Consider the following 15,180-nt stretch of genomic DNA (forward strand, 5'->3'; position numbering starts at 1 on the left):
TTTTTTTTGGGTGCAGATTTAGTGGGAGCCGAGAGATTCTAAAGCAAGGTTATATAGAGAAAACTGCTAGGAAAGTGCGATGTAATTTCCAGATGGAATTATGGATTTCAATAGCGATTGCGGTTATTTTTTTTTTTTGAAAGATGACTTTTATAAAAAACACCAAGAGCTACTCCATTCCTAAGACAGGAACGAAGCACTCGAAAGCCCAATTACACAACCTGAAATTTACACCAATCTTTCCATTCTACGAATACAGATTTTTGTCTATTTTTTAACCAAAGGAACCCCAAGACCTTCAAATCCGCCACTATCTCTGCCACACTCGACTTTATATCTTCAAAAATGCGCTCATTTCTCGCCTTCCAAATTCTCCAACAAGCTATGATAATCACTCCTCGTAAGACTTCTTTTCTTCTAGCCGACATAGGAATCAACTTGTGCATTTCCAACAAATCCTTTACCGTGAATGCAAAAATGTGAGGAATACCGCACCATGTAGATACAGCTTGCCAAACACCCGCAGCGATTGCACATCCCGTGAAAAGATGATTCGCCGTTTCCTCTTGAGCTCCACAAAAAACACAAAGCTCATTTTCAAAGTTGATCTTCCTTTTTCTCAGTTCTACTCTGGTAGGAAGCCTTTCCATTTCCGCCCTCCACGCAAAAATGTTACATTTCGCTGGAATCCAATTGCACCATTCATGAGCATAAAAGCCTACATGATGGTTCGATAGTTGCAGCTCTTTTTTAACACTACCAACAGAAAACATCCCATCTCTGGATCCTTTCCATATCCACTTGTCTCCCCGTTCATTGTAACCTGCAGAACACAAAAGATTGCGGTTATTAAACAGCTAATTGTTTGTGTCGCATGTTATAGTTATGTAAATCTGAAAGGTCGTGTTTCGGATAAAAAACAATTACGCTCTGATACCACTTGTAGATCCCGATACGGATCGTCGGACTACGATGATTTCTTGTAATTTCGGATGCCGTAACGAATGCCAATCCTCGTTACGACACAAACCGAGCGAGAGAAACAACATTACACAAAGATTCGACGTTTAACGGGTTCGTGTATTAGATCGAGCAGAGTTTCGTTACAATATACAAAATCAAGCTTTCAACTCTCTAGTTTCTCTCTCTAGTGCTCTTGCAAGCCTACAGGGGAGGAGCTTAATGGAAACCGAGGGGTTGCACACCCCCACCCAAAGTTTTGGTTAAAAGTGTAAAATTTTCGATTTTTCGTCCGAAAGTTTTCAAACTATAAAGGACCGCCCCCCAATTATTTGTCTAAATATTTATACAATATATAAATTGAGTCCCATGACTTTCCGTTCCCGAAACTTTTGGTCAAGTTACACCACTATAAGGGTGTACGGTGTGGTGATCGGTAAAGGGTGGCAAACCCCTTTACCGATCGGTAAACACCACCGCCAACAAGTGTTTAATCACCAAAGTTTGCCAAATCGGTGGTGGCATGCCGAATCGGTAAGGGGAGGAAGAAAGAGAGAGGGGGTGTGTGGGTGGGGTCCATTCCATCTCTCAACCAATCACACTTTTTCCTTTTTAAAAAAAAAAACGTTTACCACTTTATCAAATGTCTAAACCATTGCCAACACTTTTCACCAATGTTTAAACATTTTTCACTGATTGACATGGCGCACTCTGATTGATCGCTTTTTTAGTTTACCACTCCAAAGTGTTTAACCACTCCTTACACCCTAAGCCTATCTCTATAAATGACAAGAATGTTATATCTATACTATCAGAAATAACACTACACATGTAAGTCATGCATAATTGATATTTGTTTGCAAGTTATGAATAATCATGACATCATCATGATGTCATTCTCGTACGCATCACTAGCATCTCGTAGGCCGAATGGTCTCAAACGTCACTAGCGCCATCCACACCGTAATGCATCAACAAAACCCACAATTTTTTGTCGCTTCACTTATTTCATTAGCTAATCTGTATTATATTACTTAATTTATTAAAGTTAATGAAATGAAAAAAACATTACTAATAAAAATTTACCATCCTTAATTTGGCAAATTTCTCTTCCCTCACAATAATACTATTCATTTTTTTCATTCATTTAATTGCTCTAAACTCTAAACCACCACTCTAGCCCCTCCCTCTACTAATTCCCAATTCATCAATCACCACCATTTTTATGAGTCAAACTCCACCCTTCATTTCAATATTTTTTTTTTTACATTGATGAACATAAAATTTTAAATATGTAACATAAAAGAATATATTAACAAATTTCATAACTTCTTTAATAAGAAATAGTTATTACAATCAAATCAAAGTACTACTAAATCTTTGAAGTTCGAATTATAATTATTATTAACACTAATTCATACATATGAACAACAATCAAATAAATATAACAACATTTCTATGATAATGTTTTACGTTTTGGTTTAAAGTTGGCGACTTAACACATGTAACGTGTGCGCATGGTTCAACGTTTTTACGTTAAATGACTTTGCCGCAACGCACGGGTCCTAAGTAATAGTTTATATTAAATTATGTTCAAATAATATCTTATCTCAAAATATGGTTTTATAATAAACTAGGATTTTCCTATCACGCGTTGCGGCGGAGAATCTTCGTATGAAACAAACCATATGAAACTGCAATATATAAATGTAACAACAAAACACAAAATAAAACAATTAGAAGAAAAAAAATAGTGACTTGGTGTAGCGACCCAAATGAACGAACGGAAAAATGATGGTGGTGACATTGTGTTACGCAGTTTTCGTAAGAATTCATATCGGTTATTTAGTTTTTTTTTTCTAAAAAAAATAAAGAACGAGAATTATGAAATAAAATTATTGGGTTAAAACGTATATTATTTATAGTGTATGGATTAATTCGAAACTTCAAAAGATTTAAAAAAAACAATTGGAGCGGCTATAGTTATCTTTTAATGTTATTCTTCTATATCTTAAAAACCAAAGTCGGTGGGTTTCCATCGGCTTTGGTTGTCCTTTTATTTTTAGAGTTTTCTATTTTAGTCCCTCTTTTATTTTTATTATCGCGGTATTTGGTGTTTTTAATCCTTACCTTTTTACTAATTTAATTTTCCATCACTAACTTATGTTTGTTAAATTCTTTTGTTTATCTCTTTCATTCTTTTACTTAAAAAAAAACAGTTTCTTATATGCATATTTTTATGTACATATCAGTATAAATTTGAGTGTGTCTACGTTTTGACGTAATTTTTTAGGCAAGTCAGGTCACCTATAATACGTTTTCGTTTAAACCATTTTTATGTGCATATTTTTATGTATATGTCTGTATTAATTTGAGTTGGTCTACGTTTCGACATAAACTTTTTTGGGAAACAAGTCAAGGCAAATATAATACGTTTTCATGCTTATTTTTATGTATGTTTTCGCAAATTTTGTTTAGAAATGAAATGAGTGGAGTCAAATTGTATTTTTTTCCTTTTTTAAACATCTAATATATCCCATATAATATGTATATAATACGTTATGATTATACGGTATTAATTTGATTTGCTTTATTTTTTCATTCAATCGCAATTTTTATATAGGTTATACTGAGTTCAATCGAATTCGTCGAACACATACGTTTTCGTATGGTTAACGCATCACATAACGTTTGGACTAATACATTCGATATTTGAGATGTGCCCATGCCGCAACGCGCGCGGGCTTATTACTAGTTTAATATAAAAGAAATGGTATAATAAATAAAAGTGTAAAAAAGGTAATCTAGACAATGTAAAAGCCTAATAAATTAGCAATTCTATTTTTAACCACCTTTGATCCACCAATAATAATGATTACAGAAAATCTAAAGTCGAAAAGAATTCAATATGAATCTAAGAATAAAAGTATATTATTATTATTATTTTATTACATTTATTAAGACAATATACATGGCAAACATGCTACTACAATATTAGTGGTTATTATACGTCTAAGGTCGTCGGGGAGAAGGCATGGAAACCAAAGGGAGCCACTAATCTAAACTCACAGAATAAGAATGGTTCCTCCTCTGGGAATGCAACGTTTAAGGAAGGAGTCTCTTTTGCAAACCTGTTTCAAAAGGACGTACAGATTAATAACCTGGGCTCCAAGACCATTACGGTAGACGGTAAAGGCTCGAAGTATCCGTTACACTGTATGGGGAGATCTATTCATGGTGTTGTAAAAGACCTCAGGTCCTTTAATAGTTTAAATCAAATCCTGAGTAATGGTGGTTTGAGAGATTTTGGCCTATCGTATATTGGTGGCCTGAGTTTTCTACTCACCCTAGGCAATCCAGGTATGGTCAAAGAAGTCATGACTAATCACACGGAATGTTTATCTAGTGTCTTCAGCCGGTTCCACGTCTGGAAAGGGGAGGATCTTCCAATGGATCGTATTGCGAAACTCCGGATCACTGGGATTCCGGTACATCTTAGAGATAATTCATTATTTGACCGAATTGGAGGTCTGTATGGTATGGTGCTGCAGAGTTCTCCATTCTCTTGGCAATCTTTGGATAACTCGCACAGCTCAGTTCTTGTGTTGGTGCCCCATGGGAGACGTATTGAAGAGTCAATGGTTTTGAACTGGGAAGAGAGGAGGTATGTGGTCTGGGTCACAGAAGACTTTGAAATTTGGAAACCTGATCTGGATGGGGAGTTTTCTCAGGGTGACCCCGGCGGAGACATGTCAGATGACTCCGATGGGTTCTCGGTTGGTGAGAATAATGAAGAAAATAACCAAAAATTCGGTGACTTTGAGGAAGGTGAGTTCATCCCTCCGACGGAATGTCAGCCCGAGCCGGAAGGGGATTTCCGGCCAACATCGGAGTCTCAAAACGATCGGGATTACGAAGAGTTGCCAATTGATGATCAATTGGAATGCGAGAAGTCGGCTGGCATGGAAAAGTCTGTTCGTGAACCGATGATGAAACCGCATGGCTTGCATGGGGAAAATATCTCACATGGGGATTGTAATAATGGTGTGGGACCAATAAATGAGGCGGCTGGGATATTGGATGGTGGTACCCACCAGTTGGATGAAAGAGAATTTCACACTAAAGAACCTGGATCCAAGGAAGGCCCAACACCCCTGATTGGGCTTGGTAAGAGACCCAGGGCAAATCGGTGCCCACCTTCCACAGGGTCCATGCAGGGTCCACCTTCTAGGAGTTTTTGTCAATCTCACCACCAGAATAGTGTAGATGGCTCCTTTGACTTGAACAGGCCTACCCTCTTCAACCAATCGGTCTGTGAAGATGTCTTCTCGGGTGAGGAAAATCAAGCAACGGAGTCCCCTCCGTTCGGTGGGGAGGTCCATCAGCAACAGTCGGTACTACCCCAATCGGTGATGCATCATTCGCCTGGCCCCAGAGGCAATTCAGTTGATGTGGAATCTGAATCTCGAAGAGAGTTCATTGCTACGGCTAGTATTGGTGTCAAGGTTGGTATCGATTTGCAAAGGTATGAAGAAGCTACTTTGAATCTCATTCAAGGTGAAGGTGTCTCCACTGGTTTACAATGAATTTTCTTTCGATTAACTTAAGGGGGGTACGGGATACCCGTAAAACCGATTGGATTCGGGGAATAAAAACTACATACGGTGTCCATTTTTTAGCTATCCAGGAGACTAAGTTGGAGGATACAGCCAGATTTATGTTTAATGGTTTTTGGGGGCGATCCGCTTTTAATTTAGAAGTGGTAGATGCCGTAGGTCGTTCTGGGGGGTTGGCTTGTCTCTGGAACCCTGCATTATTCTCATGTGATAGCGTGGTGAAAGATCGGTTCTTTTTAGTATTGTCAGGCTTTATCAGGCAATCCGGTGTCCGCATCAATTTGATGAATGTATATGCTTCTAATAGTGCTTCCGAACGCAGGAACATTTGGGCTAATCTGGTGAATATTAAGAATTCGATGCAGGGTTTGTGGGTTTTTATGGGAGATTTCAATGAAGTTAGGGATGAGTCGGAACGGCTCAATTCAGAGTTTGTTGCATCCAATGCAGAGGCTTTCAATCAATTCATCCTGGCTGCTGGTCTCTGTGAATATCAGATGGGGGGCGGTAGGTTTACGTATATCTCAGATCGCGGAGATAAATTAAGCAAACTGGACCGGTTCTTAGTATGTTGTGGCTTTATGGAAATGTGGTCTTCGGCCTCGGTTCAAGCCCTTAACCGGGCTGCATCGGATCATCGACCTATACTATTATCTACTACGCCTACGGATTTCGGTCATATTCCGTTTAGGTATTATAATTCTTGGATGGAGATCCCAGGCTTCACGGATATGGTGAAAAGTAAGTGCATGTCTTTCAATTTCAATGGTCCCGCTGATTTGGCTTTGTCAGTAAAACTAAGGTGGCTGAAGAATAGTATCAAAGCTTGGCTGAAAATTGAAAAGGATAGATCGGGCAAGGAATACCTGGAGAAGAAAAACCGCATTCAAGTCTTAGAATCTTTGGCTGAGGTTAGGCCCTTAAATGATGGTGAGCTTAATGAAAGATCAGAATGTATCAATGTAGTGATGGAGGCGGACCGAAGGAAATTAATGGATGATCGGCAAAAATCTAGGACTCGTTGGGCTTTGGAAGGTGACGAAAATTCAGCTTTTTACCACAGCGTTATTAACTCCAACATCAGCAACAATCGTATTAATGGCCTCAGGATAAATGGATCTTGGGTTACAAATCCAGTGGAAATAAAAGAAAGGTTTTTTGAATTTTTCTCAAACCAATATACTGAGCCAATGACTTCCAGGCCTGCTATAATGTGTCATAACCTAAACTCTCTGTCGGAAGTTGATGCTGCTACCCTTGTTGAGCCCTTCACAGTTCTGGAGATAAAAGAAGCAATTTGGGACTGCGTTGGAGATCGGGCCCCGGGACCAGATGGATTCAATTTCAAGTTTATAAAAAAGAACTGGGATCTTTTCCACAGTGATTTCTTTAAACTTTTTCAAGAATTCTATGTCAAAGGGTCCATTAATGGATGTTGCACGTCTTCTTTTTTGGCTCTAATCCCGAAAGTAAAAGATCCTATCTCTCCTACGGACTTCCGGCCCATTAGCCTAATCGGTGTCATTAACAAAGCGATCTCAAAAGTCTTAGTAAATCGGCTCCGAAAGGTTGTTGGGAAACTCATATCGGAGGAACAGTCGGCGTTCTTGGCGGGAAGAAACATCACTGACGGGCCCCTCATTCTAAATGAAGTAATCGCATGGTTGAAGAAGTCAAAAAAGTCGGGTATGATGTTTAAGGTTGATATCCATAAAGCTTATGATTCTCTAAATTGTAATTTCCTAGACTCGGTTATGGAACAAATGAATTTTCCGAATCGGTGGAGGACTTGGATTATGGCTACTCTCGTGTCGGCTAGAGCCTCGGTATTGGTGAATGGTTCGCCGACCATGGAATTCGCATGCTACCGTGGTCTACGCCAAGGAGATCCTTTGTCTCCGTTCCTGTTTGTCATTGCCATGGAGGCGCTCACCGGAATTATGAAAAAGGCCGTATCGGAAGGTATATTTGAAGGGTTTCGCTGCACAAGAAATGGTCCAAATTTGTCTCATCTCATTTACGCCGATGACGTCGTTTTCCTGGGTAGATGGTCGACTGAAAATGCACTTAATCTACGCAGAATTTTAAGGTGTTTTTACTTGGCGTCTGGGTTAAAAATAAACCTTTCTAAGTGTACCATGTTTGGGGTGGGGGTAAATGATGATGATGTGCAGCAGATGGCAGACTTTATGAAGTGTAAAAAAGGTTCCTTTCCTGTAAAACACTTGGGTTTGGTGGTTGGAGCAAATATGAACTTGGCACGCAATTGGAAACCGGTTGTTGATGTGTTTAGAAACAGGTTGTCATTGTGGAAGGCAAAAAATCTCTCGTACGGTGGAAGAATCACTTTACTTAAGTCGGTATTAAACTCACTACCGACTTACTATTTCTCGTTGTATAAAGCTCCGTCAAATGTGTTGGATACGTTGGAAAGGATTAGGAGGAATTTCTTTTGGAATGGTTCGGATGACAACTCATATACAAGTTGGTTAGCATGGGAGAAGGTTATCGCCCCGACCGAATATGGGGGTTTAGGCTTCGGATCATTACGAGATGCCAACTTGGCAATGTTGTCGAAATGGTGGTGGAGATTTAAGGTAGATAAAGATGGGTTTTGGAGAAGAGTCATATGGGCAATACACCATAACGCAAGATCTTGGGCATCAATACCGGCAAAGGTTACGATACCCGGGCCTTGGAAGCAAATTGTTGGAGTTCGAACTCACCTAAACCAAGTAGGTATTAACCTTGACCAACTGATATGGTGTAAAGTCGGTACCGAGTCTATGGCAGCTTTCTGGTTAGATTACTGGATCGGAAATCAACCCCTGTACATGGCATTCCCTCTTCTTTTTGCGTTGGAAAAAGAAAAGTTGTGTAGTATTGTGGATAGGGTTATATGGGACACCACCGGTGTGAATATCACGTGGGTTTGGAACAGGTCGGTTATGAACAATGCTGAGGAGCTACAGCTACAAAACCTCACAGCCTTAATATCCAGTTTTAATGTGGCTACGGGACGAGATGAATGGATATGGAAGTTACGTCCTTCGGTGGGTTTTTCGGTGGCGGACATCAAGAATAAAGCTGCAATGTATAATCGAAACATCCCGGAATATGTATTTCTTTGGAATAATAGCATACCAAAAAAAGTTGGAGTCGTATCGTGGAGGGCGGCAATGGAACGATTGCCGACAAGAGCTGCTTTGGCTGCTAGGAACATTGATGTGGGAGATACGCGATGCCCTTTCTGCGGTGAATACGAAGAAACAAGTGAGCATCTGTTCGTTTCATGCCAATTCTCGCAGACGATTTGGAGCGTGATTGTACAATGGTGTAAGGTTCCACCTTTGATTGCCTTTAGCTTTAAAGATGTTCTTGATCTACATCTTACTGTGAATGGGTCAAAAAGGAGGAAAAAGGTTCTGAATGCAATTACCCAGGTTGTTGTTTGGAGCGTTTGGAGAATGCGGAACGAGGTTATATTCAATCAAGCTAGCCCAAGTGTGGTAAAGGTTGTGGAAGAAATTAAAGCTATGGTCTATCTGTGGATAAGGAACCGGATGAGATCACCAGGATGGTCGTGGAGTGATTGGCGCAGTTTTAATTTTGTAATGTAACATGGTTTGGTGTTGGCCGATTAGGCCAGGTTTTGGTGTAATCTTTTCTGTACATGTGGTGTCTAGCCGCTGGCTAGTTGAATGAATAAATAAATTTCTGTTGGCCGTTAAAAAAAAACAATATTAGTGGTTAAACAAAAAGTAAAAAAAGTTTGTGGCTAGAAACAAACAAGATCGCTATAGACATCATGATGTTATTTAATATATATATTATAGTTCCTAATTGTGAGCATTCCTTGCTACTTATTTACTAATATTTTTCTTATTCAACCTGTCTAATATGCATGATTCTAAGTTAGTTTGTAAATAAATCACCATGTGATTGTATTATATGTTTCCCAAAAATATCCTCCACCTTTCTAAAATAGATTAATTAGTCTTTACATGGTAAAATATTATTTCTAGAATTTCATGAGTGAATTTGATTTGATTGATTATAAATATGAAAATTATCTTTTCTGTATGCTCTTTTTTTTATGGCTGCATCTATGAAAACTAGTCAAGTTAGAAAAAGAGACATACAAACATTAAATTACAAGGAGGGGATTTTGAATCCCATCCAAGAAACAACTAATTTTCTATTCCTACTGTATGGTACCATATGGTACCATCAATACAGATACTTTATGATAGGGTAAAAAAGAAAATCTTTTAGCCGATTGTCTTAGAAGAAAATAATGTTGTTTCTAAATCTCCAAATAACCCACCACCAACATAAATATGATTTAATATTAATTCCATCACTTGTTGACTAAAACTAAGGGGTTTCTTGCCTATTGCTATCAAAATGTGCACATAGTGATATTCTTCTCCATGAGTTTAATTAAGAGTTCTAGTCTCATGACTAAGAATAATCTGAATTTGGTAAAATAGAGGGTGTGTGTTTACGATTTAAAAAAAAAACAAATTAAGATATTATTTATTAAACTACTAGAATTAAGTACATAGTATAAAATTAAGTACATGGTATAAAATTATCATATTCTAATTGCTACTGAGGAGAACAATCCTAAGTACAGTTATGTAACAAAAGAAAAGAGATAAACATTTTATTAATTCAAAAGATGCATTTTCAGCATCGAACAGTGTTAGCCTCCCAAATAATCCATTTATACCTACTCTTACCAATTCTTATCCTATCAGAATTAGTATTTATAACAAACTAATAAACTTAAACAATTTAAATAATAGACTAATAAATACTAAATAACTTCAAACTCAAATAATTTTACCTTGACTTTTCCCTTTGAAATATTGCAATATTTTCTCCACCTTCGGATTTTTCATTGGATTATGCCAACAATCACCTAGTAAATCCGATCTGGACTCTTCTGATCTGGACCCACGAGATCTTTGACGCCCAGTAGTTCTCGCATTTTGATAATCTTCACCTCTTTTTTTTTTAAAGACATACTAATTATGTCTTTACGTAAAATAATATTAATGTTAGTTAAGATAAATCTGACTAACTGAGGCCTTTCATGTAACCTTAGACTATTGTGAAGGAACGCCACTTTTCCCAGTCAAGATCCGATCTACTTTTCCTATTTTCGTACCATAAGAACGCCATCGTCTGAATCTCGCCAAAATCTGATCAATTGGACTCTTTTTCCGGAAAATACTATCTCATTTCGACACTTCCAAATCCCCCAACACGTCACCAGCACAATGCCTAGCACCACTTGTTCCATGCAGCCCGACAACCGCAGATTCTTATTAATGCTAAAGAGATCCCTGATTCCAGACGCAAAAATGTGTGGATCTTACACCAGTTGCTTACCATATTCCATATCACCCCGGCAACATAGCATGCGGTGAAAAGATGATCCGAATCTTCCGCCTCTTCGCCACACAACCTACGTACCGTTTCACCTGTTGGACCGTGTACGTGACCCTAAACAGTCAGTAAAGGCAGTTCATCATCGAATACTAAGGCGGAATCAAAGTAAGCAACGTCAATACAACTTAGATCCTTTTTAACTTTCTTTCTATTGCTTTTCCGAGACTTTACACGTGTTTCTGAACAAATTTTGGCAGCACCTCGTCTCCTAAACAATGATCAGATTCCGCTCCAACTAATGAAAATAACAACACAACACACCTATATATAGTGTGTCTGATTCCGCTTGAAACTACACAACCAGTTCAAGCGGAATACCTATGTATTCACTCAAGCGGAATCTCTTGGTTAACTTTGGAGCGGAATCACAAGCTTAGACCTAATTTCGCTTGAAATGACTAACATGTCATTTCAAGCGGAATTACAACATAAATCCCACTTTTTCATTTCCAACTCCTAAACAACCTATCTAGACCTAAGACTTGATTAAGACGTAGTAAACAGACATTCAGTGCACCAACAGACTCCCCCCTTGGATGTTGATGAAGTCTTCGGCGTCGAGTCTTCAGTCTTGGTCTCTTTCCAAACTTGTCTTCACATGTAAACACTCTATCTTCAATCTCCCCTTTGACTGTTGATCCAGAATTCTGACTCCCCCTTTCACAGACTCCCCCTCTCTGTATGCTAGGACTTGAATTTCTGGTTCAAACTTTGTCATCTTGGTGTCGTGGGGATTTTGAAATCCACAACCTGTTTCTCAAACATATAACATTACAATCTATTGATTTTCAATAATGACTCACAATATCTATCAGTTTTAGAAATCCACTCAAGTATTCAGGTCCAAGTTAATGACCGCGATTACTCAATTAATCTACCAAGTCCAATTTAATGACCTTAGTTGATTTCAGACAGATCAAACTGATTTAGTTCAACAATTTTCAATCAATTTCAGAAAATAACAAGTTTCAATTTAATGAACTTGTTTTTGACTTTTCATTAAACAGATTTTATCAAGATAAGCTCTCCTCATCTTCCAGTTCAGAAACTTCCTGCATCAGCTTTCAACTTTGAGATTCAGACAATCAACTTTCTACTCTGGTTTGTCGGAAAATAAAGCAGAAATGAAAAATCTTTTTGGATTTTTAATAAGGTTTCTAAAATAGGAAATGAAATACAGAAACTTAAATTGCAGAATGTAAACTATTTACAAACATTTTTTTGATGAGCGTGTTAGAGAATCATATCAGTTATCAAACAAGTCACTAGTACCGTTAAGCTTTAATTCATACTCAGAATTAAACAATTCATGTAGATTGTCGATATACTGGTCCACTTAAATTCTCACACAATTTTCAATCTGATCAGGATACGAATTAGGTGAATTAAGAACTTAAACTCATTCATGTGTCCCACCTCTTGAATATACTCCCGTATCCAGAATCCTAACATTCAGTCTTACAGGTGAGTATACCACAGATGATATCTGTAAGGGGTTAAATGCGAGGGCCGTGAGAGCTCAGGTCGATACTTCCGTGTCGTCTTTTCGGTGTGTCCCCTTTAGAGGATCTTTTTTACAACAGCAATGATTATCAATTTTATTGTTTAATCAATTTGCTGAGGGCGATGTTATGTTTCAAGCAATGCGGAAAGTATTATTCGAGGACTAGGTCAGAACTTCCATTCAGAAGAAGTCCCGGAATAATACCCCAGATATCACTGAGTATAAAGACCTAGTATTTCAGAATAAGAGACCTTTCAAACGAGATTTCATATGTTACCTATATATCCAAGTAGTGTTCCCCACGAAATAAGTAAAATTCAAACTTGCTTATGTTTATATCCCGAACAAACTTACTAAATGTGTAAAAATCTATCGACACATCGTCAGTGAGACTGTTTAACGCTTTATACTTTACAAATCTTTAGCGTACAGTATCTGTCAAACTGATGTACTATCATTTTCCCTATTACACACAAGCTTTTTTTTCAGTTTTATATTGTTTTTTGAATTTTTGAAATTTTCTCATGTCTTTGTATTTTTGAATTTTTTACTGTTTTTGTATTTTCTGAAAATATATTTACTCCCCCTAAATACCAAAACAAGTAAAAAATCGACAAACCATTGCAGATTGTTTCTCATCATCATCATCTACAACAGTACCTTCATCAACGCCAATAATACCATCCAACACCGAGAAAAACTTCATACCATTTAGTTTTAAAAGAAATTTAAAACGAGTTTTGTCAAAAGCTTTGGTATGTAAATCAACTTTCTGATTGTCAGTGTGGATTTTCTCAATTCGAATCAACTTCTTCTCGAAGCAATCTCGAATGAACTGATGTTGAATTTCTATATGTTTAGTTTTAGCGTGATGTACTGGATTTTTTTTATATTTATAGCTGCCCCATTATCAACAAAGAGAGGTGTGTTAAGAAACTGCAAACCGTAATCGCGCATCTGTTGCTGAATCCACAAGATCTGAGAGCAGCAACTGCTAGCAGATACGTACTCCGCTTCACATGTGGATAGCGCCACAGACGTTTGTTTCTTACACTGCCAGGTAACCAGACGAGGTCCAAAGAACTGGCATCCTGCCGTTGTTGATTTTGCATTGACTTTGCAGCATCCGAAATCCGAGTCGGAATACCCTTCGAGCGTAAAGTCGCCTTTTCTAGGATACCACAACCCCAATGTAGGAGTTCCTCTCAGGTAGCGTAATATCCTCTTCACAATAATCATGTGCGAAGCTCTTGGGTTAGATTGAAATCTTGCTGCGAGGCACGTTGGGTACATAATATCGGGTCTTGAAGCAGTTAAGTACATCAACAACCGATCATGGAGCGATAAAGCGTCTCATCTACCCTGTCTCCGGTGAGATCTGGGTGTATCCCATGATTCGTTGCTAGTGGGGTTGATGCCGGAGTAGAACTTGACATCCCAAATTTCTCTAGAATATCATGAACGTACTTCGTCTGGTGAATGAAAATTCCCTCAGGTAGTTGTTCAACTTGAAGACCCAAAAGAATTTCATCTCCCCTATTGATGACATTTCGAACTTTTGCTTCATAACAGACTCAAAATCTTTGCACAATTTCTCATTTGTTGACCTAAAAATTATGTCGTCCACGTAAATCTGAACTATAAGAAGATGTCCGTCGACCTCTTTGGTGAAGAGAGTGGCATCCACTTTTCCACGAATGAAGCTGTTGGCTAGTAGGTGTTGAGACAAAGTCTCGTACCAAGCTCTCGGGGCCTGGTGTAAACCATACAGCGCTTTTTCTAGCAAGTAGACCTTGTTTTTGTGGATTGGATCGGTGAAGCTCGGCGGCTGACCGACATATACCTCCTCTTTGACCTTCCCATAAAGAAACACCGATTTTACATCTAGCTGATATACTTTGAAGTTTTTCCATGATACAAATGCCAGGAAGATTCTGATCGCTTCTAGTCTAGCCACATGAGCATAAACTTCTGTAAAATCAATACCCTCCTACTGACTGAAGCCCTGGACTACGAGTCGAGCTTTGTTTCGCACAACTACTCCTCGATCATCTCTCTTACAGTTAAACACCCATTTTGTGTTTATCTTCCTATGCCCTTCCGGTAAATCTACCAGCTTCCACACTCCCAATTTCTCAAACTGACTCAATTCTTCTTGCATAGCATTGACCCAATAATCTTCAGTAAGCGCCTCTATGTAAGTTCGCGGTTCAATATGCGAAATAAAACAACTCAATGAAAATTCAGTTTGTAAAGGTGCTACTGTAGAATAAAAACATGTAAGCCCTTGGTCAATTTGACGTCTAGTGCGAACGCCTGATTGTAGTTCTCATATGATCAGCTCCTCTGGATGGTATGAAAGAGTTCGTGGCATCACTTCGCTCGGAACATCTACCTCGCCTTCCAGATTAGTAACATTCTGATTTGCACCATGTTCACTGATAGGATCTGTTTGACTTGAAAGCTGAATTTGCTCCCCCTCAGAATCTGAATCACCATGATCAAATACGGGCATGTTCTCAGATTCCTGATCATCATTCTGTGCCGTCTGATTATCTTGAGCAACTTCATCTTGTTGAATATCATCATGTTCACCAGCATTGCTTGGACCTGCTTCATCATCATTTGAAGTTTGTCGTG

General features: G+C 38.4%; 1 protein-coding gene across 1 annotated transcript; it reads right to left on the reverse strand.

Moving 5' to 3' along the window:
- Positions 1 to 212: 212 nt before the first annotated feature.
- Positions 213 to 4,138, reverse strand: LOC110901927. Its single transcript, XM_022148684.1, has 2 exons — positions 4,111 to 4,138; positions 213 to 823 (listed from the first exon to the last, which is right to left on the reverse strand). The coding sequence occupies exons 1-2, from the start codon at positions 4,136 to 4,138 to the stop codon at positions 213 to 215; spliced, it is 639 nt and encodes a 212-aa protein (XP_022004376.1).
- Between the last annotated feature and the right edge of the window lie 11,042 nt (positions 4,139 to 15,180).

Source organism: Helianthus annuus, chromosome 13, assembly GCF_002127325.2.
Source record: "Helianthus annuus cultivar XRQ/B chromosome 13, HanXRQr2.0-SUNRISE, whole genome shotgun sequence".
Classification (NCBI taxonomy): Eukaryota; Viridiplantae; Streptophyta; class Magnoliopsida; order Asterales; family Asteraceae; genus Helianthus; species Helianthus annuus.